The 23,837-nt window shown below is 45.0% G+C and overlaps 2 protein-coding genes across 13 annotated transcripts in view; one reads left to right on the top strand and one right to left on the bottom strand.

Moving 5' to 3' along the window:
- The window catches only part of LDB1 (LIM domain binding 1), a 308,817-nt gene that overhangs the window by 117,057 nt on the left and 167,923 nt on the right, over nt 1–23,837 (top strand). Inside the window, exon 1 of one of the 9 annotated variants that reach the window (XM_029610200.1) lies at nt 22,378–22,402. The exons of the other annotated variants lie outside the window; for them this stretch is intronic. The gene's annotated coding sequence lies outside the window, so the exon portion shown is untranslated. Of the gene's footprint in view, nt 1–22,377; nt 22,403–23,837 lie in introns of those variants that run through there. 9 annotated transcript variants of the gene reach the window in all.
- On the bottom strand, nt 16,860–22,762 carry LOC115095888. 4 transcript variants are annotated; one of them, XM_029610189.1, is made up of 3 exons: nt 21,280–22,762; nt 18,800–18,880; nt 16,860–17,835 (listed from the first exon to the last, which is right to left on the bottom strand). In XM_029610189.1, exons 1-3 carry the CDS (start codon nt 22,016–22,018, stop codon nt 17,708–17,710), a joined length of 948 nt encoding a protein of 315 aa, XP_029466049.1. In that variant the 5' UTR covers nt 22,019–22,762; the 3' UTR covers nt 16,860–17,707. The 4 variants fall into 3 exon arrangements, 3 of the variants coding, with proteins under 3 accessions (XP_029466049.1, XP_029466047.1, XP_029466048.1); XR_003857901.1 differs by having other exon boundaries at nt 18,800–22,762; XM_029610187.1 differs by having other exon boundaries at nt 16,860–18,880.

Genomic DNA, 23,837 nt, shown 5'->3' on the forward strand with positions numbered 1-23,837 from the left:
TCTGAATCATTATCCATGAAAACCTTCTCCGGTATGGGTACCTCCCCAACATCCTCCTCAGTAAACACCAAAGCAAAGAAATAATTTAATCTTTCCGCGATGGCCTTATCTTTTCTAATAACCATGAACCACCTTTCAAAGCAGCAACTTTTAACCATCTATGTGGCCATCATACTAGGCACTCCCGATATCAGTTACCTTCAGTTGCCTTACATATAATCATCAGCCAATATGATGGCAACTTCAGGCTTTCCGATTTTGGCACCAAGGGAATATTATGGCAATGAAGGTATCAGGCTGACATTTGAAAGAATTTATATAAGAAGAGAGTGGCTATTATGTGAACATTCCCTGATGCAGATAAGGAAACACAGACCCATGTTGGGGAGTTTCAACTCAGAAGATAAGTTTTATGTGCATTAAAAAAAAGCTTGAAAAATTGACAAGGTAACTATTGAATATTGGCTGATGATTATATGTAAGGCAAATGAAAGTAATTGATACCGGTAGTGCCTAGTATGATAGCCACATAGATCTTTTAAATGGCTGGACAGGATTTTGTGAAACCATAGAAACATAGAAATATAGAAATGACGGCAGAAGAAGACCAAACGGCCCATCCAGTCTGCCCAGCAAGCTTCACACTTTTTTTCTTCTCATACTTATCTGTTTCTCTTGGCTCTTAGTAACCTTTTGGTTCTATTTCCCTTCCACCCACACCATTAATGCAGAGAGCAGTAGTGGAACCGCATCTAAGCAAAATATCAAGCTTAATTAGTTAGGGGTAGCAATCGCCACAACAAGCAAGCCACACCCATGCTTATTTGTTTACCCAGATTATGTAATTCAGTCCTTGTTGGTTGTTCTCTGTATATAGATCCACTTTTCTTCATTCCCCCTGCCGTTGAATCAGAGAGCTATGCTGGATATGTGTGAAGTATCGGTCTTTCTCCCCTGCCGTTGAAGCAGAGAGCTATGCTGGATATGCATTGAAAGTGAAGTATCGGTCTTTCTCCCCTGCCGTTGAAGCAGAGAGCTATACTGGATGTAGTATCAGACTATTTGGTTTGGGGTAGTAACCGCCAAAACAAGCAAGCTACTCCCCGCTTTTTTGTGAATGCAAATGCTTTTTTCACATTTCCTCTTGCCATTGAAGCTTAGAGCAATGTTGGAGTCGCATTAACCGTGTGTATGTTTATTGAATAAGGTTATTATCTCCAGGTAGTAGCCGTCATACCCGCGAGCCACCCACTCTTCATTCACGTCCTCTAGACTTTATGGATCCACAGTGTTTATCCCACGCCCCTTTGAAGTCCTTCACAGTTCTGGTCTTCACCACTTCCTCCGGCAGGGCATTCCAGGCATCCACCACCTTCTCCGAAAGAAATACTTCCTGACATTGGTTCTGAGTCTTCCTCCCTGGAGCTTCAAATTGTGACCTCTGGTTCTGTTGACTTTTTTCCGATGGAAAAGGTTTGTGGTTGTCTTTGGATCATTAAAACCTTTCAAGTATCTGAAAGTCTGTATCATATAGAAGGCAGATGTGGACCCAAAAGGAGAGAGGAGGCAAAAGAGGAACTCTCACAACTGCCTATTGTACCTCAGGCATAACCAGAAGACAGAACCCTTCATCTGACAGTCATGTGACCTCCTAGAAGCACAGACTAAGCAGTTGCTGAGGCCCAGCTTCTGGAACAAATCATCAACTAGAAAACCAGAAATTAAGATGGCAAATAAGGACAGTAAGGCACATCCAATCTGCCCATTTGCTTCTTTTTGCAAAGTCATAGATCTTAGTTGACATGGGTTGAAAGTTTCCTGGGATCAGGTTATCTGGATGCTGGATGCTGGAGGTAGCATTAACAGTCCCCTGGGCAGAGAGAGACATGGTCATTGCTTAAAAGGTGACACATAATGACTGGATTCAGGGCCCATAATTACTGGGTCCTGGAAGGAGCTTTGGTGTATGGCCCTCTGCTCAGAATCATCACTGCAATAGTTGGACTAAAATTAAATTGGGAGGGGATATGAAATAAGCACAATATCCCCAGGTAGTTGTGAATTAAGGAACATGGTGCCAGATTTTAGCATGGTTCTGTTTGAACTGGAGGGTGAAGGAGGATGGCTAGGTAGTGTCAGGGGTCTTATTAATGCAACTCAGGAACCATGCTTGCAACAAGGTCTAATGAAGAAAAAGATATAACAAATTTCCTGGCTTACAGAGTGCAGGGAAAACAACCAAAGAACTTCAAAATGTGAATTCCCTTACTGAGGAAGCAGGAGGAAAAACCTAATTCAGTCTGAATGCAGCCTTGAAGAGGTTGTGCCAGCAAGGGACTCTCGGCTGACTGGAACCTTTGAAACAGCTGTGAGGTAAGGGTGGGTCTACCTATCAGCCAATGGGTGCCTAGCTGGGTGTAACCCAGCCCACAACCCCTGGGAAGCTGATGATGCCATTGTTTCTCCCAAACCTCCATGGCTCAGATAGTTGTTTTCCTAGAGCGCCAGCCTAGAGTAAACAGCCCTGATAGGTAGATAAAACCAGAGGTCACTCCCTGAAACTAACATGTAGTAGTTTTAAAACAAATCAGAGAAAGTATATTTTCATTCAATGCACAATCAAGCTGTGGAATTTGTTGTAGGAAGATATGATCAAGGCATCCAGCATAGCTAGAATTAAAGGAAAAATTAAATAAACCATTATTAGCCAGACAGACTTGGGAAAGCCACTGCTTATCCCTGGAAATGAGCAACAAAGAATGGATCTATTCTTTGGGATCTGCCAGGTACTTCCTACAGATCTGGACTTGTCACTGTCAAACACAGGATGCTGGACTCAATGGATGTTTGGTCTGACCCTGCATGAAATATTTTATATGGAGCTGATATTTAGCTATCTGCGCAAATTATCTAGATAAATATTTCTGTCAAGTTATCCAGATAAGAACATAAGAACATGCCATACTGGGTCAGACCAAGGGTCCATCAAGCCCAGCATCCTGTTTCCAACAGTGGCCAATCCAGGCCACAAGAACCTGGCAAGTACCCAAAAACTAAGCAGCACAGCAGCACTGCTGAATATACTTGGCTATCTTATAGTTAGCCTGATAAGTTTATCCAGCTAACTTTAGGACAGCCAAATACCTGGCTAACTAAACCAAATAATGCTGAATACCCGCATTTTTTCAGCTACATTAGTTGGATAACTTTTTAGCTGGATGCGACTTAGGCTAAGTCCGAACTTAAGTGGTACTAACTCTGGGGCCCTAGAAGACTGCTGGATCCAAAAAAAAAGATAAAATAATATAACAACCATAAGAAAACCAAATACAAAGTAGAAATCTAAAATAAATCATTCTCAAAATAAGTAATTAAAAATATCATAAGGAGTCTGCTTATAGTAAAAATTAAAATGAGACCCAGGAATAGCAATGCTTTTAAACTACGTACAACATACCTCAAAATAAAATTGAAGTCAGTTACTAAATGATGTTTGCTTCTTGTACATTATTTTCACTTTTGAGGTACTTGAATACCTCTTTCATATCCCATCCCCTTTTTCTCTAAAATATTATTTAGGTGTCTAAATCTTGTTTTTTGGGGTTTGGTGCAAACCCTGCACCATGTTTCTGTAGTTTAACATAGCTTTTATTCCAGCCTCTTTGCCATCTGTCTCTGTGGTTAGTGAAAATAATGGAGCAGCCATAGTGGACTTTAGACTTTCCTCAGAAGGCAGCAATATCCTGCTAAAAAGTGTTGAAAGTGCTAGTTAAACCGCTGGAAGCAGTGTACTCATGCTTTGCCTTTGACAGAGAGGGCCTTACTAGCAAATTTGATTACCAGATCCTGGCCATCTTGTATCTATAAAGCATGGCTCAAGTCCTAGATCACTGCCAAAGTGAAGGACAACTAGCCTGTGCTTAGGACTGCAGAAATCTGGAGGGCAGCAGATTGGCTGAAGATTTGCTGTCCTTGTCAGCAGAGAACAGCCCTCTGTTTTCCTATGCAGCCCCTCCCCTCCAGGCAGAGTACAGGGAACAGGAGAGGAGGGGGAGTTAGCCTGCAACAGAAAGAGCAAAGGAGTGGCCTAGTGATTACAACAGCAGGCTAGGAAGCAGGCAAACCATGGGTCAAATTCTGTTGCCACTCCTTGAAGTCACTTCACCCTCCATTGCCTTGTGTATAATCTAAGTTTTTATAGGCCCTCTGGAATAGATAAATACCTAGAGTACTTGGATGTAATCTGCTTTGAAACGTCTGAAAAAGCAGAATATAAATAAAATGGAGGTTCATTTTAGAGTGGAAAGAGAGAGATGTGTGTGCATGTGGCCTCTCCCTCCTTCCTCAATCCTAGTCCTGTTTCCATCTTGCTCCTCCCCCTGTTCCTGATCCTTTTCCCTTCCTCTCCCCAACCCTAAGGTCTCCCCTCTGTACTGATACTTAAGATCACTTTTCTTCGTCCAATAAAGAGTTTATTAGTATAAATTTTATGTGTATAATGTAATTTAATATATATTTGCCAATGTGCTTCAGAATTTTTAATTTTTTTGCCACAGAATCTACCCTTAGGCTGCACAGGAAACTAAGGGTCTGTGCCTTAAACTTTGTTCCCTGTTGTCCAACCTTGGGGGAGAAAGGGGAAGGGGGTGACAGGTTCTCAGTGTCTTCCCAAAACACAGGGCTCTTTAGTTTCTCAGTGCTGCACTTCCCTATGGCCCTGGGAACACTGGCATAGTCCAACAGGTAGTGGTTACTCCACTGCACACTGGCTCATAAGAACATAAGAAAATGCCATACTGGGTCAGACCAAGGGTCCATCAAGCCCAGCATCCTGTTTCCAACAGTGGCCAATCCAGGCCATAAGAACCTGGCAAGTACCCAAAAACTAAGTCTATTCCATGTAACCATTGCTAATGGCTCACTTACAATGGTGCCCAGGAATCTGTACCCAAAGTACGGGCAGATACCACTGGCCCTTCCTGTGTATAGATTCCCCTCTTGGTCTTCTTACAGACCCCCCTCCCCCCCCCCCCCCCCAAAGCCAAGCATGAGTTTCTCTTTAGAGAATCACAGCCGCCCACTTGCAGAGCTTCAGGCTCTCCTACCTCTAAACATATATAATAACTGTCGCAATGAAAACACCTCAGACGGTCTTCAGGGTGAAGCGTGCTCTCCCAGGCTTTTGGGAAGGCTGCCCTTTTATTGTAAATGATCTCATAGTATTTGATATGATACATACGTCACATATTTTCCTGCTACAATGTTTTTCCACCACAAGTGTTTATGCTGACCTTTTACTACGTGGGTGCAAGTGGGCAGTAGGTGCAAGCGGTCAGTCTTCAGGCAGGGAGGGGGGAGGTCATTAGCTGGTCATGGGCATTTGTATTAAATTATCTAGGTGTGAAAAGCAAGTAGGTCATGAGCTATTCTGGGGCTGCAGAAAAGCTTGCACTAGATGTTTCCTGCTGACTTCCTGTTAGCTGGGGGCTGTTCATATGCTGCGGTCGGAGCAAACATTTTCTTTATACTAAGCGTAGGCCTAAGGAGAAAACAGTCAGACGTGGCAATGGAGTTTTTCTTCCATGACGTGGTTTTCCAGCTGCCTGGAAAGCCAAACTCCTCCCCCACAATAACAGTTACTTAATTCAGCATACTCATAGTTCACATCTTTTCCTCTTAGTTTCTCTGTTTATTCCAGGGATCCCCAAACTTTTCATGGCAAGGGCCACACAGAACATTTCATATTACAGAGAGGACTGGGGGAGAGAGATGAGGAAGGTCTGGCACTTTCGGTGATTTGAAATATTGGGTAAAAGGCGAGGTACATAGCCCAGGGCTATAGCAGATAGAGTGACAATAATAATATTTCTATATTTCTCATAATTTTTCAGACCTGCCACACTCCCAAAATCCCTGCCTCTTCAATATCTGCCCTTCTCTTGTTCCTCTCCCTCTGACTGCATTGCCTATCATTCTTCCTCCAGCACCACCTCTTCTCTCTTCCCCTCTCTCGCAAAAGAATATCCATTCCTCCTCCAGCATTCCGCTTCTTTCTTTTCTCATCCTCCACCCACCCAGCATTTATTATTCACTCTACCCCAAGCATCCATCCTTCTCTTTCCCACTACTCCAACTACCCCCTCTCCACACATCTCCCTCCTCATTGTAGTGTGGTGGCTCCTATTCAGGTCTTTCTTCTGAGGTTGCTGTTGCCAGAATGGTCCTTCTCTGGTGACATGCATACCTTGGTGTCTCTCTCTGATATGTGGGTCTTGGCGATCTTCTTCCAATGACTGATTACACAGATGTACTATCTGGGCTGTAATCACATTATTCAGTAGTGGAAAATGTATCTTTTAAAAGCAAGTTTGCTTAACTTAAATGGTGTTTTCCGTAGATAGCAGGATGAATTAGCTATGCTGTCTGGGAGCGCCCCCTGGCGGTCCGATGTGGGAACTTCTCTTAGAATGCTGAAAGACGTGCTCCTGCACACATGTTTGTGTTTGTTGTTTGTGGACTCAACATAAACAAGGTTGTTTGTGGACTCAACATAAACCGGTTTGCGATCGACAATGGGACAACTTTGACTTATTCCTACCATTGTTATCTGTTATTTTACTTGAATTGCTACTCCAGTTATTCCCTTGTTATATTGTAAACCGATCCGATATGGTTATTTACTATGAAGGTCGGTATAAAAAACTGTTAAATAAAATAAAATGTGCGGTACCTTCCCATGCGTCTGCCTGCATCGCCTCAGTTTGTGAGAAAGCATAGAGCAGCGGTAACTGCCGAAAGGTAGAGCAGGCAGAAGATAGAACTGACCAGGGAGAAGGGTGAGAACACATGGCTAATTCATTCTGCTATCTACCAACACTGCTTACAGTAAGCAAACTTGCTTAAGAACATAAGAAAATGCCATACTGGGTCAGACCAAGGGTCCATCAAGCCCAGCATCCTGTTTCCAACAGTGGCCAATCCAGGCCATAAGAACCTGGCAAGAACCCAAAAACTAAGTCTATTCCATGTTATCATTGCTAAAGGCAGTGGCTATTCTCTAAGTGAACTTAATAGCAGGTAATGGACTTCTCCTCCAAGAACTTATCCAATCCTTTTTTAAACACAGCTATACTAACTGCATTAACCACATCCTCTGGCAACAAAGTCCAGAGTTTAATTGTGCGTTGAGTAAAAAAGAACTTTCTCCGATTAGTTTTAAATGTGCCCATTGCTAACTTCATGGAGTGCCCCCTAGTTTTTCTACTATCCAAAAGAGTAAATAACCGATTCACATCTACCCGTTCTAGACCTCTCAAGATTTTAAACACCTCTATCATATCCCCCCTCAGCCGTCTCTTCTCCAAGCTGAAAAGTCCTAACCTCTTTAGTCTTTCCTCATAGGGGAGCTGTTCCATTCCCCTTATCATTTTGGTAGCCCTTCTCTGTACCTTCTCCATAGCAATTATATCTTTTTTGAGATGTGGCGACCAGAATTGTACACAGTATTCAAGGTACGGTCTCACCATGGAGCGATACAGAGGCATGATGACATTTTCTGTTTTATTCACCATTCCCTTTCTAATAATTCCCAACATTCTGTTTGCTTTTTTGACTGCCGCAGCACACTGAACCGACGATTTCAATGTGTTATCCACTATGACGCCTAGATCTCTTTCTTGGGTTGTAGCACCTAATATGGAACCCAACATTGTGTAATTATAGCATGGGTTATTTTTCCCTATATGCATCACCTTGCACTTATCCACATTAAATTTCATCTGCCATTTGGATGCCCAATTTTCCAGTCTCACAAGGTCTTCCTGCAATTTATCACAATCTGCTTGTGATTTAACTACTCTGAACAAATTTGTGTCATCTGCAAATTTGATTATCTCACTCGTCGTATTTCTTTCCAGATCATTTATAAATATATTGAAAAGTAAGGGTCCCAATACAGATCCCTGAGGCACACCACTGTCCACTCCCTTCCACTGAGAAAATTGTCCATTTAATCCTACTCTCTCTTTCCTGTCTTTTAGCCAGTTTGCAATCCACGAAAGGACATCACCACCTATCCCATTACTTTTTACTTTTTCCTAGAAGCCTCTCATGAGGAACTTTGTCTTCTGAAAATCCAGGTACACTACATCTACCGGTTCACCTTTATCCACGTGTTTATTAACTCCTTCAAAAAAGTGAAGCAGATTTGTGAGGCAAGTCTTGCCCTGGGTAAAGTCATGCTGACTTTGTTTCATTAAAACCATGTCTTTCTATATGTTCTGTGATTTTGATGTTTAGATAAGCAGGCTAAATTAGCCTGAATTAGCCATTTTGTCTGGGAGTTCCCAGCTAGGGAACGAAGCATAGCTCTCCATGTGAGCAGGAATATTGTGGATGCTTGTATATGAGTAGGATCCTCTGTGCAGTATGTCCCTGAAAGTGGCGGACAGTTTAAGAGTTGGTATCATAATGCAGTATCTTCTGCCCCATGGATGCGTCTGTGCTGGTGTGTTGATGGAAGCAGTAATAAGACGTGAAAGCATGCAATGAAGACCATGTAGCTGCCTTTGCAAATGTCCTGAATTGGCACTTGCTGCAAGTGCGCGATTGAAGCAGCTACCGCTCTCAGCTGATGTGCCTTGACTTTCGAAGGCAACCTTTCGCACTTGCAGAATAGCAGAAATGGATGCATTGGGTCAACCAATTCGCTAAGGTACGTTTGGTTATTGGCAATCTTGGAACATTCAGGTTGTAGGATAGAAAGAGTTGAGAATGTCTGTTGGGTATATTAGTCCTTTGCTTGTAGTAGGCCAATGCCCTTTTGTAATCTAATGTGTGAAGCAGAGCTTCCCGGCTGGAAGCACGCGGTTCTGAAAGAGGTTAGCAGCGTATTGGTTTGGTCGGGCTGGAACACTGAGACCACCTTTGGGAGGAAGGACAGGTGTGTCCAAAGAGTGACTTTGTCATGGTAGAATTGAAGATAGGGCGCATGGTGGACAAGCACTTGAAGCTCGCTGACCCTCCGCACTGAAGTTATTGCTACTAGAAAGAGTACTTTCCATGTAAGAAACTTCAGTGAGGATGATTGCATTGGCTGAAATGGAGGATGCATTAGCGCTTCCAGGATCACATTTATGTCCCATGGAAACACTTGGCCGTGTAACTGGAGGATGTAGCTGCAAAACCCCTTTCATGTAACGAGAAATGAGGGGGTGTGTGGAAATGGAGGCAACCTGAGTGGAAGGGTGAGGGCGCTGCAATGCACTGAGGTATACCCTGATGGGCGAAATTGGCAGTCTGGACATATACAATGAGTGCAGGTACCAAAGCAAGTGTTTCTGAGAGCACTAAAAGGGGTCTAAGGACGCCAATATACACCAGCAGTGGAATCGCAACACTTGGCTGCATAATTTCTTCCCCATGGACGGTCTGAATGAGAAAATGATGATATCTTGTACCTCCAGTGAAAGAGGCAGATGGCTTAGTATCTCCCTTTTAATCACCATGCCGTCAAATGAAGGGAGTCCTGCATGGGATGAAGAAGCTTCCCGACCTCCTGTGATAGAAGATCCGGCCTGCGAGGAAGAAGTGGTGGTTGTAGGGAAAGGTGCACGAGGTATCATACCACAGCTGCCTGGGCCACGCCAATGCCATCAGGATGAGATCCGACTCCTCCGCAATGCATTTCTCTAACACCCGGGCGATAAGTGGGATTGGGGGAGAATGCACACATCAACTATCCCTCCCAGCGGAGCAAGAAAGGCGACTTGAGCCACTTGCCTGGAGCTGGGGTACAGAGAACAGAACTCTGGCAACTTCATGTTGTGTTTGGTGGCAAGGAGATCTATCGTCAGAAGTCCCCACCTGTGGAAGAGGGAGGACACTACCTCTGGATGCAGCTGCTACTTATGGGGATGAAACATTCTGCTGAGCCGGTCTGCTTCCACGTTTTTCACGCCAGTCAGGTAGATGGCTTGCAGCAGTAAGGAGTGAGCCAGTGCCCACTCCAGAATTAGCACCGACTCCCTGCAAAGAGGTTTGGAACCTGACCCACCTTCCTTGTTGATGTAGAACATGGCTACCTGATTGTCCCTGTAAATCATGACTGTTTGAGCTGAAGAAGGCAAACAAAGGCGCAGACTGCGTATTGAATGGCTCTGAGTTCTAACAGCCACCAGTCCATGTCCGACAACATTGAGCAAGTTAGATTCACCGTCCTCGACATAGGATGGAAATCGCTGGGATCACTGGGACTTTAGTCCCCACTAAAGTCAGCGCATGTGAAGACGTGTGTGTGGAACCACATACATTGCCACTGCCATGTGATCTAGCAATGTGAGTACTTGGCGAGCCTTGGGGTGGGAAAGGCTCTTCAAAGTCGAAGCAAGGGTCTGGAAGTTTCAAATCCTGTGCTCCGGAAGGAAGGCCTTGCACAGGTTCATGTTGATGATGGCCCCTATAAACTGCAGAGATTAAGAGGGATCTAGATGAGACTTCTCATAATTTATGATGAATCCCAGCTGCTCCAAGCAGGTTATGGTCTGAAGTTGGTGGGTGCCCAGGCGTTCTGGGCTCGGGGAAACGAGCAACCAGTTGTCCAGGTAGGGGAAGTACTTTATTCCTCATCTCCAGAGATGGGCATCAGCAACTGCTAGACATTTTGTGAGCATCCTGGGCGCTGAGGAGATGCCGAATGGCAGCACTCTGTACTGTAGTGCTAATTGCTGCTGACTTGGAAACAAAGGTAGCGCCAGGAAGAGGGGGGCTTTGGTTTGTGGGCATAGGCATCCTTGAGGTCCAAGGAACACATCCAGTCATTGGGTTGCAGTAAAGGCAAAATGGTTTTGAGGGAAGTCATCTTGAACTTCTCCTGCTGAACAAAGCGATTGAGGGCACGCAAGTCCAGAATCGGTTGCAGTTACTCACTTTTCTTGGGGATAAGGAAGTATTGGGAGTAGAATCCTTGAAATTGTAGTTTTGGAGGCACCACATGGATGGCCAGCTGGCGGAGCAGCGAGTGAACCTCCTGCAAAAGGAGGGGAACATTCCACACACCTTTGTTAGCTAGTTGTGGTAATGTGGGTCTGGATCTGAAGTTTAGGCGGTAACCATTCTGGACAATGTTCAGAACCCAACGGTCTGTTGTGATTTGAGCCCATGCTCGAGCATAGGAAGCTAGACGGCCGCCCACTGCTTCCTGTAGCTGTGGCCTGATTTTAAAAAGTCTGCTAAGGCATCTGCCCCGTGCTCTGCACCAATTTTTTTTTTTTTTTTTTATAATTGTTTATTTTTGTTTACAGCCAACCAGAAATCAACAAGCTGTCAATAATCGTACAAACATGTGGTGTATATCATCGGTACAGTTCAACAATGTGATAATTCACACCCTTGTACAAAATTTTAAATGGAACAAAATAAAACAGTCCTTAATGATTTACAACTTGTCTCTGCTGTCCACTCATTTTCCAATTTTTCCCCCCTCTCCCCAACCCGTCCCTCCCCTAATCGCCCTGCTACGTGTTAGATCCGGAAGTGGTTGTGATTCCATTATGTGTATCCTTCCAACGACAATATGGGTTCCAAATCACCTGAAATTTCGGTACCCTTTGATGCCTGATAGCAGTAAGATGTCCCATCTGATGCACTCTAGCTACTCGAGTAAGTATATGCATAAGGTTAGGCGTATACTTATTCTTCCACATGTAAGCAATTTCACAACGTGTCGCAATCATATATTGTAGCACCAACAGTTTCTGTGTGTCTATTATACTATCATCGGTCACACTTAAGAAACATAGCTTAGGAGCTCGGGGTACACGGACCCCCAGTACTTCAAAAAGGTGGTCCAACATAGTTTCCCATGTCTTCACCACCATGGGGCATGTCCACCACATGTGGAAGAAGGTGCCTGCTTCCCCACACTCCCTCCAACACAAGGGACTGGCCCTGGTGTTCAGTTTATGTAAGCGTTCGGGTGACATATACCACCTATAAAGCAGTTTATAGCCATTTTCTTTAATGGTGGCTGAAATCGAGCTCCTGCTCGTAAGTGTGTGGCACATATCCCAATCATTTTCTGAGAGCTCAGCCCCAAGATCCGCTTCCCATCTAAGCTGATGTATCATTTTAGTTTTGGGACCGCTATTGAGAATCAAATATAGTCTGGTGATTGGGCGCTGAAGCTAACTAGGCTGTGTGCAATAGGATTCGTACTTTGTTTTCCCAGTACGAAAAGCAGCTGACGCCCCTAACACTTTAAAGTAATGGGCAAGTTGTAAGTATGTATACCTGTCTATGGGGTTCAAGACGTGAGTCTGCTGTAGATCCACATAGGGGATTAACTGATAACCAGAAAAGAACTGACCGATCTGTGTCAATCCCTTCTCCTGCCACCTTCGAATAAAGGCCCCATCTGTTCCTGGTGGAAAAGCGGGATCATAGAGGAAGGAAGTCATATGGTATACCCTCTTGTTTCCCACTAGATAGGGTCGCCACTTAAATCACACCTTAAACACCGCCTGTAAAAAGGGCGTCAGCTGTTGATATGTGTCCTTACCCCCTGATTTGCTCCAAACCCAGTATGCAAGGGGGGGATTGCCGGCTACTACCTGTGCTTTATTAACCCAAGGTTTTACTGCTCCCTTCCCGTGCCAACTGATAACCACACCCAGCATAATAACCGAGTAGTACCAGTAAAGATTAGGTATATTATCTGCGCCAATTTCTGTGGACGCTGGACACAGCCACAGTTCCTCTGCTGGGGTTGTTGTTGTTGCGGTCTTTGTGGCTGGTACAGAGGAGGCCTATATGATGAAAAAGGACTGTACAACCGCTTGGGATAGAATGGCTTCCAGAAGCAGAGTAGTATCGCTTCAGCGGTGCCAGTTCAGCTGGGGACATGAGACAGACCATTTCTACACTTTGTTCTTTAAGCTGGGTCACCGTTTCCCGGAGCTTGTCCCCAAACAAGTTGTCCCCTTTGCAGGGCAGATCTGCCAGATTTTCGTGAACATCCTCATGAATGGCACTTGCTCATAGCCAGGCTATCCTCCTGGCTGTTATGGCTGCCGCAGAGGTCCGAGCTGATGTGTCAAACCACTCGTAAACTGTGCGAAGCAAGTGTCTGAGCCTTCTTCCATGTCAGTGATGCCCCATCTCTAGGGTCGACCACCCGTTCCCTGGTCTTCCTCTGACTTCAGGGTCTGAAGGCATTCATAGAGATACTGGGTAATGTAAAATTGGTGCTGCGTATGCCTTGGCAGGCATAGTTTGGGGACCTCTGGTATACACTAATGTCCTGCTGGTGTTATGAGCCAATGAGCTGAGCAGGACCTCCTCTCAACTCATTGGCTCCTTTCTTGTGCCTTCATACACACATACCCATAGAGCTAGAGACAGGCAGGGCCAGATTTAAGATTTTGGCACCCTTAATCCCATCAGAGCATTCTGCCTCCTTTGAAGCTGTGCCAGCACCTGGTCCTATAGCAAGCAGAAGCAGGCTTCTCTTTGGCCTGGAAATTTGGCGCCTTCAAACTTTGATGCCCTAGTTATTTGCTTATGTTGCCTATGCGTAAATCCAGGCCTGAGCATGGGTCACAGGAGCTGGCAGCTCTGCTGTCCAATCCACGGCTGTAGCAGTAGCAGGGGATGGGAGGAAAAGCAGCATAGCAGGTTTTACAGTTTTATTGACCTTAATTAAATAAGTCTTCATCACCACTAATGATTTTTGTGCTTATACTATGCTTTTTTGAATTCTGTAAATGTTTTTGCCCCCACTACTTCCATTTGTGAGATTGTTCCATGCATCTACCATCCTTTCTATACTTCTGAGCCTACCCACTCTGGCCTCATATAAAAGACCCTCTGATCTGGAACTTGCTTTATAATCAAAAGGTCACAGGTATGAAGAGTGGGGCATTTTTAAATCCTTATTATTTTTAATGATTGGGTCTTATTTGATGTGTCTGCTCTTTTAATATTTTGTTTTGGGAAATTTTTAAAAATTTCCTAAAACGTTTTTAATGAAATGTTCTGTTCATTCAGTTTTACTTTTTTTTTTTTATTAATGTGATTTTACTATTAATGTTTTATATTTCTTAATTTTGTTTGATCTATGAGGAATGGTGTTTATTCTGTTTTTCCATTGTTACACTGTATACAGATTAGAATCTGACTTGTTGCAGTTTCGAGTTCATTTTTTATCTGTACTCTTCTGTTTATACTTTTATGGTCTCTTTGTTCTGTATCTGGTGAGGATCTGTCTGTGATCTGCCAGTGTTACTAAGGTGAGGTATTCTGTTAGTATATATAGCAGCCTGGCTTGTTCTGTTTTCCTAACAGATGTATTGGTGTTTAGGGCCTAGTGTAAAATTTGCAATATTGCCTCTTCATAGGTAGGGTTAATACTATTTCAGTGCTGGCAGTTAGTGCTGTTTTGATATGAGAGGTTTATTATATTATAATTGAAATTCAATTTACTCATGGCTTTCTAAGGCCCAAGCCCCCAAACAACATGTGTTACAATAGGGCTAATACCATATGGGCCCCAAGTATCTTTTTTGTGGTTTTGCAGGATTTTCTGATTGGCACCACAGCAGTATATGTAAATATAATATATATGTTGTTGTAAGTGATAGTCTTACCTACAAAGACTATATTTGGAATGTTCTTTTTCATATAAAATCTATTATAATGCATAATTTTTAATTGTGTGTGGGAAGGGACAGGGAAAGCACAAGGCTATAAGGTTTGCCTATAGCACCTAACTCCCTTGCACCAACCCTGCTTGGATTACAGCAAATTTTTTGATACTATCCCACATAGGAGCTCATGAATAAAATGAGCCGCCTAGGAGTGAGTCACAAGGTCATGGACAGGATTAGTGATACGTGGAAGTCACTCTAAGGGGAGAGAGGCGATTGAGTGCCAGTCCTATTCAATATCTTTGTGAATAATATTGCGGAAAGGTTAGAAGGGAAAGTTGGTTTTTTTCAGATGACACCCCTAGTGGAGAAGAGAGAATAAGAAGTGATTTAAGAAAGCTTGAAAAGTGGTCAAATGCTTGGCAGTAGTTTCTGTGCCAAAAAAATGCAAAGTGATGCATTTGGGGTTCAGAAACCCAAAGGAGTAGTATGTAATGAGGGCGAGAGACCTTGGTGTGAGAGTGTCTGATGAATCTGAACAAGGCAAAGCAGGGTAACATAGTGGTGACTAGGGCCAGAAGGCTTCTAGGCTGCATAGAGAGGGAAATTACCAGCAGGAAAAAGGAGGTGATGATGCCCCTGTATAGGTCACTGGTGAGGCTTCACCTGGAGTACTATGTTCAATTCTGGAGGCTGTATCTCAAAAAGGATAGAGGATAGAAGTGGTCCAGAGAAAAGTAACCAACATGGTGTAGGGTCTTCATCAAAAGACATATGAAATGAGACCTTAATACAGTGAAAATGCATTAGAGGAAGGAAATTAAAAGGAAAAAATGTTTTTTAAAAAAGAAAATTTTACAAACTATAGTCTGGCATGTCTTGTGTTTAATATTTTATCAACAAAACCTGCATGTTTGAGGATATTACCCCTAGTAAAGTATATGTATACTCTAGATTGAGGAGAGATGGGGGGGGGGGGGGGGGGATATGATACAGAATCTAAATGTCAGGAAGTTATTAAAAATGCACAAGAAACAAATCTGTTCCAAGGGAAAGGAATCTGTAGAACTAGGGATCATGTTATAAAACTCTAGAGGGTTAGATTCAGAAACAACATCAGGAAATATTTTTTTACCAAAAGGGTGACAGAGGCTTGGAATGCCCTCCTGAAGGAAGTGGTAAAATAAAATGGTAATGGAATTTGAAAAGATGTGGGATAAACACAGAGGATTACTAGTAGCAACAGGATAAAAATTAAGCACTGGGGTAACTTTTCTGTATTGGGGTAATCTGTATGCAGTGGCAGTTACAATCCTAAGCAAGAATCTGTATGGGTAATCTGTATGGAACCAGAATCGCAAACCTGAAGACCTTGCTGGGCAGAGTGGATTGGCCGTTTTGATCTTTATTTGCTATCATTTACTATGAAAAATAGGGAAAGACCTTAATACAGTGAAAATGCATTAGAGGAACGAAATTAAGTGGAGAAAATGTTTTTTTTAAAAAGTAAATTTTTACAAACTTTAGTCGTCTGGCATGTCTTGTGTTTAATATTTTACCAACAAAACCTGCATGTGTCCACATTGAGGATATTACCCCTAGTAAAGGAGCAGTAACACGAAGAGCAGTCACTTATCAGTTCACCTTTCTAGGACCCTACTGCTGTCTGTCTTGCTTTTGCCGGTTCAATTCAATTCCTAGGTCTTCCCTAAATTGGTACACATTTTTTTTTGGAGTAAAAGGCATACAGCTTTTGTTATGCTTACAACCTTTCTCCCACTTTAGGTGATGACTGTTAAATTTAACCCCTCTGGTACTTGGTGGCTAAATGAGCCCTTGAACCTTCGCTCTAATAAAGAGCACATGGTGTTTCTACATATCTGATAGTAAAGGATGTGATTTGATAAGTTTCTGTCCCATAAATACATAACTGGAAAAAAAAAGCCTTAGTAAATAAGGCCTAAAATGTGATGAGGGATAAACCAAAAGGAGGTAGAGATGTTGTATTCAGACTTTAAATTGCAGATTTAACAAGATTCATAATATTTATTTTATGTTTTGAATGTTCTTTGGCTTGAAACATTCTGTCAATGTGGCGTGTACTGCTGCTTTAAGTGGGCAGAACCTAGTAACTGGGAGAGGCAAGACTCACTTTTCCTTTCGCCATCCTCCCCCTTACATCCTTACCAAAAAAGACACACCTCGTTTGTTTGGTTAAATAAAGGCCGCAGTTTATTTCAACAAGACCCGAGCCCCCTAAACATTAATACAAAGCTAAACATCCCCCCCCCACCCCTTTGTAACATTGTTCTTAACATGCCCCCCACCTCGTCCAGTGGTAGAGCTCTGCCTGTGTCCTCCACATCTCTTACCACGCGTCCCAGCGTGAGTAAGCGACAGGGCCTCTGAGCATCAGTCCCCCTCTTGCTCATTGGCCATCTCATGTAGCAGCCCCCACGCTACACAAGATTCTGCCCCCCCCCCCCCCCCCGCCGCGCATACCTTTTAACAATACAATCAAATCACCAACATTAGGGCTCGGGTTTTCCGCCATAGAACAATAACAACCTCCGTTGTCATTGTTCCCCCCCCACTGCGGCCCTCTATTCTGGCAATAACCTGCTCTAATCCTTCCTGCAACGTGTTATTAAATAAATCGATACCAACGTCCGACAAATGCACCCCACCAGACCTAAATAAACCTGGAATAACTTCCCTGGACCACTCATGCTTCACCCAAACCCCCCCCCCCCCTGTCTCTCCAACCACTTCCCAATTTGCTTGTTCAGCTTTCAAACTCCCCTGTACCAGATTGGGGAATCTAAACACTGATACCTCACAATTATGTCCAACCACCCTAACACAGTGTGCGGCATCCCATTCATAATGGTCGCAAAATCCTTCCTGATCTTGGACACCATTTCCTTACATGACCACTTGCCAATATCATTCCCCCCCCAAATGTATTAACAAAATTTGTGGCACCCCATTCTCCATAACACACTGTTGCAAGAAAGTTAATAATCCGTCCCACTTCATTCCCCGCCAACTAAACCATTTGATGCTCATTGCAGCTCTTCCAGGTAGAGATTCGATCCATATGGCCTCCTCTCCGCTCTGTGATGGGCCCAATGCACGAAAGAATGGCCCACGACCCAGGCACATTCCTGATCCCCCCGTCGCACCCGCAATTCTGTAAGAAAACACAATGTTAATACCTCCTATCTTAAATCTCACCCACCCCTCCTATACTTTTTTTTTTTTTTTTACCAACCCTGTCTCACGTAAGACAAAAAAGCTTGCGACTTCCACCGTCCTATGGCTTGTATTTTTTCCTTAGAAAGTCCTCTCTCAGCCGCCGATGTCGCCGCACCTATCCTAAACGAATGCGAGGTATAACACTCTGTCTTCCATCCCAAAATACTTATCACTCTTTTTTAACACATGCACAAATTGATAAACCGTCAAAGGCGATCCATCCTTATGCACCAAAAAGGAACCCCCCACTTTTGGTCGCACCTCCAGGAAATTCTGGATATTTCGCACCGGACACACCTGCCTATCTCTTGCTGTCTCCAAAGTTACAAAATGACCCTTTCCCTGCTGGTCAACTTTTGAATGATGTATACAAATCGTCACACCCTTATTACCCACCCAAACGTTCTTTACCATGAGTCCTGTTCCTTCTGCATTCTTTTTAGAATTTGCCACTAGCTCCCTAACTCGCATTGCACCAAAGAATGCCAGCACAAAAGCTGTCTGAAACAGCAGTACCTCATAATCTGACCAACACACCATTCCCAAATGCCCAACTATAATGAACAGATCCTCATATCTGATGGGAAGCCTCCTATCTGGCATACATCCCCTCTCCCTTTTCCACCCTACCAAAACCCTTTTGACCATAAAGCTCGTAGCCGGATTTCCCCAACCATTTAACTTTTGGAAAAAAGAGAACCCTGCAATGTACAAACGCACAGATAACGAATATCCCCTATGTCTTGCCCACAATATGAATTGTACTAAAACCCCGTCCTCCACAGGGCCTCCCGTCCATCCCCTTGTCTCCAAATACTGGGTCACTACCCTATAACCACTCAAATACGATTCCCATGTTGCCGGTGCCAGTGATTTCCTTATCAGCGTCCATGCCTCACCCGGCCCAGTTGCCACAGGTGTGCCGGGAACGGATCCCCTTCCAAATTTGCTCCAGGCGCTAGCTTTCTGAATTCTTGCCACTTGAAACGAGAAAGTGCATCAGCAATTACATTATGTTCGCCTGGCACATGTCTCGCTCTAATAGTTACATTACATTTTAAACATAGGAAAACTAACTCCCTCAACAACTCCGACACTCTCGGACATTTCGCTGACTGTCTATTAATCACCTGCACCACTCCCAAGTTATCGCACCATAATAAAACTTTCTTATTTACTAACTTCTTTCCCCAAATGCTCAGTGCTACTACTATCGGGAATAATTCCAAGAAATTGATGTTCTTAATCAACCCTTCATCCCTCCATTCCTCTGGCCACCTCTCTGCACACCAGTTACCTTGAAAGTATACTCCAAACCCCAACCCTCCCGCTGCATCTGAGAAAAGCTCTATATCCCAATTTGATACCTCCGCACCCTGCATAATGCATACCCCATTGAATGATTTCAGGAAAACCTCCCACACACCTAATTTGTCCTTTACCCTACGTGTCACCCTAATATAGTGATGACTGGCCCTAAGCCCCACCGTGGTACTGGATAACCGTCTAATAAACGCCCTTCCCATAGGAATTACTCGACACGCAAAGTTCAGTGCCCCAATTAAAGCTTGCATCTGCCTTAATGTGACCTTAGAAGCCCTGCGTACCCTCTGCACCAACCCTTTCAGTCTCATAACTTTCTCTTCTGGCAAACGTGACTCTAAAGCTTCCGAATCGAGTTCAATCCCCAAAAAGATGAGCCTAGGGACTGGGCCCTCCGTTTTATTACTCGCAATTGGTACTCCGAAAGCAGCAGCTACTTGCAAAAAAACATCTAATAGCCTCTGACATAAATTTGACTTAGCTGGTCCCACAAAGAAAAAAATCATCTAGGTAATGCAACATCCCTCCCATGCCTGTACTCTGCTCAACAACCCACTGCAAAAATGTGCTAAACAAAAAATGCACACGACACTGCACAACCCATTGGCAAACACTTATCTATATAATACTGATCCTCAAACTGGAACCCCAACAAAGGAAAACTGCTAGGATGTATAGGCAACAACCTAAAAGCGGATTCTATATCTGCTTTTGCTAACAATGCTCCCTTTCCCGCCTGTTTAACTAAACTAACTGCTTCATCGAAAGAAGCGTAACGCACTGAACAAAACTCCTTAGGTATAAAATCATTCACTGACCTGCCCTTTGGGTACGATAAGTTCAGAATCATTTGAAACTTACCCTGTTCCTTTTTTGGTATTACTGCAACCGGAGACAAGTGCATATTGACGTATGGCGGCGATACCAACGGCCCTGCCACTCTCCCTAAATTAACTTCTGCCCATATTTTTTCCCTAGCAATCCCAGCATGCTTAATAGCAGACTTTGCGTTCCTTCCCCCCTCCCCTTTTCCTGGACCCTGGTACAGGATGACGAAACCCTCTAAAAACCCTTTATACAAGAACCTAGCCACTTCCTTCTTAGGATACTGCCTCAACCAGTATAGCATGGCATGCAAAGCCACTGGCGAGTCCGCCTTGCTGCTCAAATCCTTAAACTTTTCCCCCTCTGCTATGAGTTCCGCTTGCACCCTGTGCACATTTAGAGGCTGCATGTGGACCTCCACACATGGAACATGCATGTCGGAACTTGCAATCCAGGAATAAACAGGCTGCTTTGTTATACCGCCAACAAACGTCATTCCCTCCTGCGATTGCCTTACTTCCTGTATTGCCTTTACTAACTGGTCCTCCAGCACGAAAGGAGCCAACTGCCCCACTTACCCCGCTAGCCCCTGCAACGCCACCCAAACTACTATTACCTTGTCCAACACTCTTGAAACCCCTGGACCCCTTGCCTGTCATTTGGGTTAACCACAAGTTGATATCTTGTGAACCCCAAGACATTACTCTACTGCCCTCCATCTTATCCCGGAATTTTTCATCGTAGTTGAGCCATGCCCAACCCTCATAATCCCGGAACGCTCCAAGTATGCTGTCAGCATATGACAGCATCGCTCCGTATTGCGATGGATCATAATGACCCACCACACTGGCCAAACGCAAAAATCCTCTCACCCAATTCACTATATTCTTAGTTACCCGAGGGCCCCCGGACTTCTTATTCTTCTTCTTATCCTTCTTTCTACTCTTCTTAGATCCCCTTCTCCCTTCCAACAGCCTAAAAATATTCACATACTTCCTCTTGCGAATGCGTCTGCGGAGTTTTCTCGGTACTCCTTCCCACAATTCCGCTAATGTAGCACCCGCTGATTGCCCTACCCCATGCTGAGGCCCCTCCCACAATACTTCCTTGTAATTTGGCCCCGAATCAGAGGAGTCCTCTGAAGAATCGGTTGAACTAGATGAGGAACTGGATGATACTCCCTCACTTTTTCTTTTAACCTTCCTTTTCTTACCCTTTGCCTCTTTCTCACCTGCTTCCACTGGAACCTCCTTTTCTTGCCCGGATGCAGAATGCCATCCTCCCCTTCTGGAACTACCGCTGTCTTGACCTGTCATCGGTCCTGCAAACTCCCTGTCCCGCCAGGCCTCTTGCCTCGAAGTTCCAGGCATCACCTCCTCTTCAGGTCCTGCAAGAAAAGATGCCCCCCTTTCCCTACCTAAACTCCCTTCTGACACCTCATGCCTTACTCTGCCCTCAAAACCACCCCTGCTAGGAAATTGACCCCCTTTTCTATACCCCTCACTCCCATACAACCCCACTGGACCCAAACTCGGTACCATACCCCTGCATGACTCCTTACCATACCAATCTGGCCATCCTCCAAAATTTCCCCTGTCACCAAAATCCCTATCCTCAATAACCTGCTTCCCTTCCCTGAACATACCCTGCTCTAAATCAAACCCTGAACTCTCCTGGATACCTCTGGGTAACTTACTCTGTGCGCCCTGCCTCCTCCCCACGGAACTTGTGATTAAACTAGCTTTCTCGCCTGCCTTACCACATGGAACTAAAGGGGCTGTCCTAGATTGAAAACCTGTCCTCTGTGCCTGAACATGCCCTCGCACATTGCTGGTAAATTCACTTGTCTTGGCTCTGACCCCAATCGTGGATGCCTCTAAAAAAAAACAACCCTTTTTCCTACCTCTCCCTGCCTTTGCCTGAAAATGAGCAGCACCTTTTTTTTCCCGTGCTTGAAGGGATCCCTGCATTATCCCTCATAGGGCTGCCTCGTTGTCCCTTCCTATTGCTGCCCCTCCCCCTGCTAGCAACCGCCCTCCCATCTCCATGGTTACCCTCCCCCCTTTCCTTCGGGGGGGGGGGGGGGGGGGGATACTCTGCCTCGAGTAGTTAACTCATTAGCATCTGAAAGGAAACTAGGCATTAATAGAAATCTCTGCCTCCGCCCCTACCCCCACTGGACTGAAAGCACTTGTGGAGGATAGAATAATTCCACTTCGGCAGACTCTGGGCAACTCTCCCCCCCCCCCCCCCCCCCCCCCCCCCCCCCCCCCCCCGAGTCTGCCGGCATGATCGCCTGCTCTGCCGTGCCAGAGGCTGAGGACAGCGCAGCACTGGTGACCGTCAGATCCAAGGTATTATGCCCTGCAAACGTTGGAAACCTCGTGCGGCCCCAACCCTTCCCCGCTGGCGAGCTGACCAGGAGACATGTCAGCAGCAGTCTTACTTACAAGGAAGACAGGCAACGCAGGATCGGTGCAGCCCAACCCCTGGCCTCGCGCAGGACCGCGGCCACGCTCCCTCCCTCTACGAGACGTAGCACAGTCCCGGTACTATAAAATCCCCAGGCTATGACTCTGTTAATCCAATTAACCTTTCAATGCCACCCCGTTCTTGTTTCGGATAATTTAAAACTTTTTTTTTAATTTTTTTTATTAATAACCACTCACAGAAACACCACAAAAGCTGCTTGCCTGCTGCCTCAGCCGTCTCCTCGCCAACTGAGGAGCAAAAACGGCTGCCCCTTACTACTATGCTCCTACATCCAATCCCTATTCCCCATTTGAATTGTCCAGGCAGCCATTGGTTCCTTACCCCCCCCCCCCCCAGCCCGCCCCTCCTTTTCCCACTCCTTCCCTCCCCCACCTCCTTTTCCTCTAACCCTCTCTGCTCGCTTGCCACCCGTTATTATCAGCAGTGTGAGACAAGCTCACCCGCTTTCACTAAAGACACAAGCAACAGATCAGCTACTGCATTACTTCCTCTTCTCAAGCAGGCTCCCGGCAGGCCTCATGAGCTCGCTCACCACATGTTGAGGGAATCCATCAGCCCTGGCCGGTTATTTTGGCGTCCAAAGACCAGAGGCGGAGACCGGCCACCTGAGGGTCAGCGAGTCTCCGCGCGCCCCACGGTTCCCTTCCCGCTCTATTTTTTTTTTTTTTTCGTAAAAGCAAATTACAACAAGAACAACTTTATTGTTCCGCCGCGCCCCCTGCACAGTTAACAACGTCCCAAAGCCGTCCCCACGTTTCTTTCCCAGCAGCTCTGTTTCTATGTTGTTACGGTTTTACGAAGAGGAGAGGGAAGGCATTACCTCGTTTTCTCTTTCTCTCTCTCTCTTTTTTTTTTTTTTTTTTAGTATTTCTTTTCTCCCTCAGCCTGTGAGCTACCGCGGCCAGTCCCTCCCCCTTCAGACGAGAAGAGCCGCCCGGGAGCAGAGGGAGGGCGCGAGGAAGGGCCACCTCCTGAGGCGGCTTCTGGGCCCGGAGAGTGGCGTGTGTGTGTGTGTGTCTGTTGCTGGAGCAGTGAGAGAGTCATCCATACCCCAACAGAGGGCCTGCAGGCACCCTCTGCTCCTGCTTGAGAGGAGAGGAGCAGCAGCCATTGTTCAGGGAGAACCTTGCAAACAAAGAAAGGGCTTCCTCCACCTTCCAGCCTGCCTCTTCCCCCTCAGGCTGCCAGCGGCTCCGCTAGGCCTCAGCTGACACTAGACTGCACCTCTCTTTTTTTATTTTTACTCCTGGCTTGAAGACCCAGTATTACCCCCCTCTTTTTTTTTTTTTTTTTTTA

The sequence above is a fragment of the Rhinatrema bivittatum genome, chromosome 7, assembly GCF_901001135.1.
Source record: "Rhinatrema bivittatum chromosome 7, aRhiBiv1.1, whole genome shotgun sequence".
In the NCBI taxonomy this organism is placed as follows: Eukaryota; Metazoa; Chordata; class Amphibia; order Gymnophiona; family Rhinatrematidae; genus Rhinatrema; species Rhinatrema bivittatum.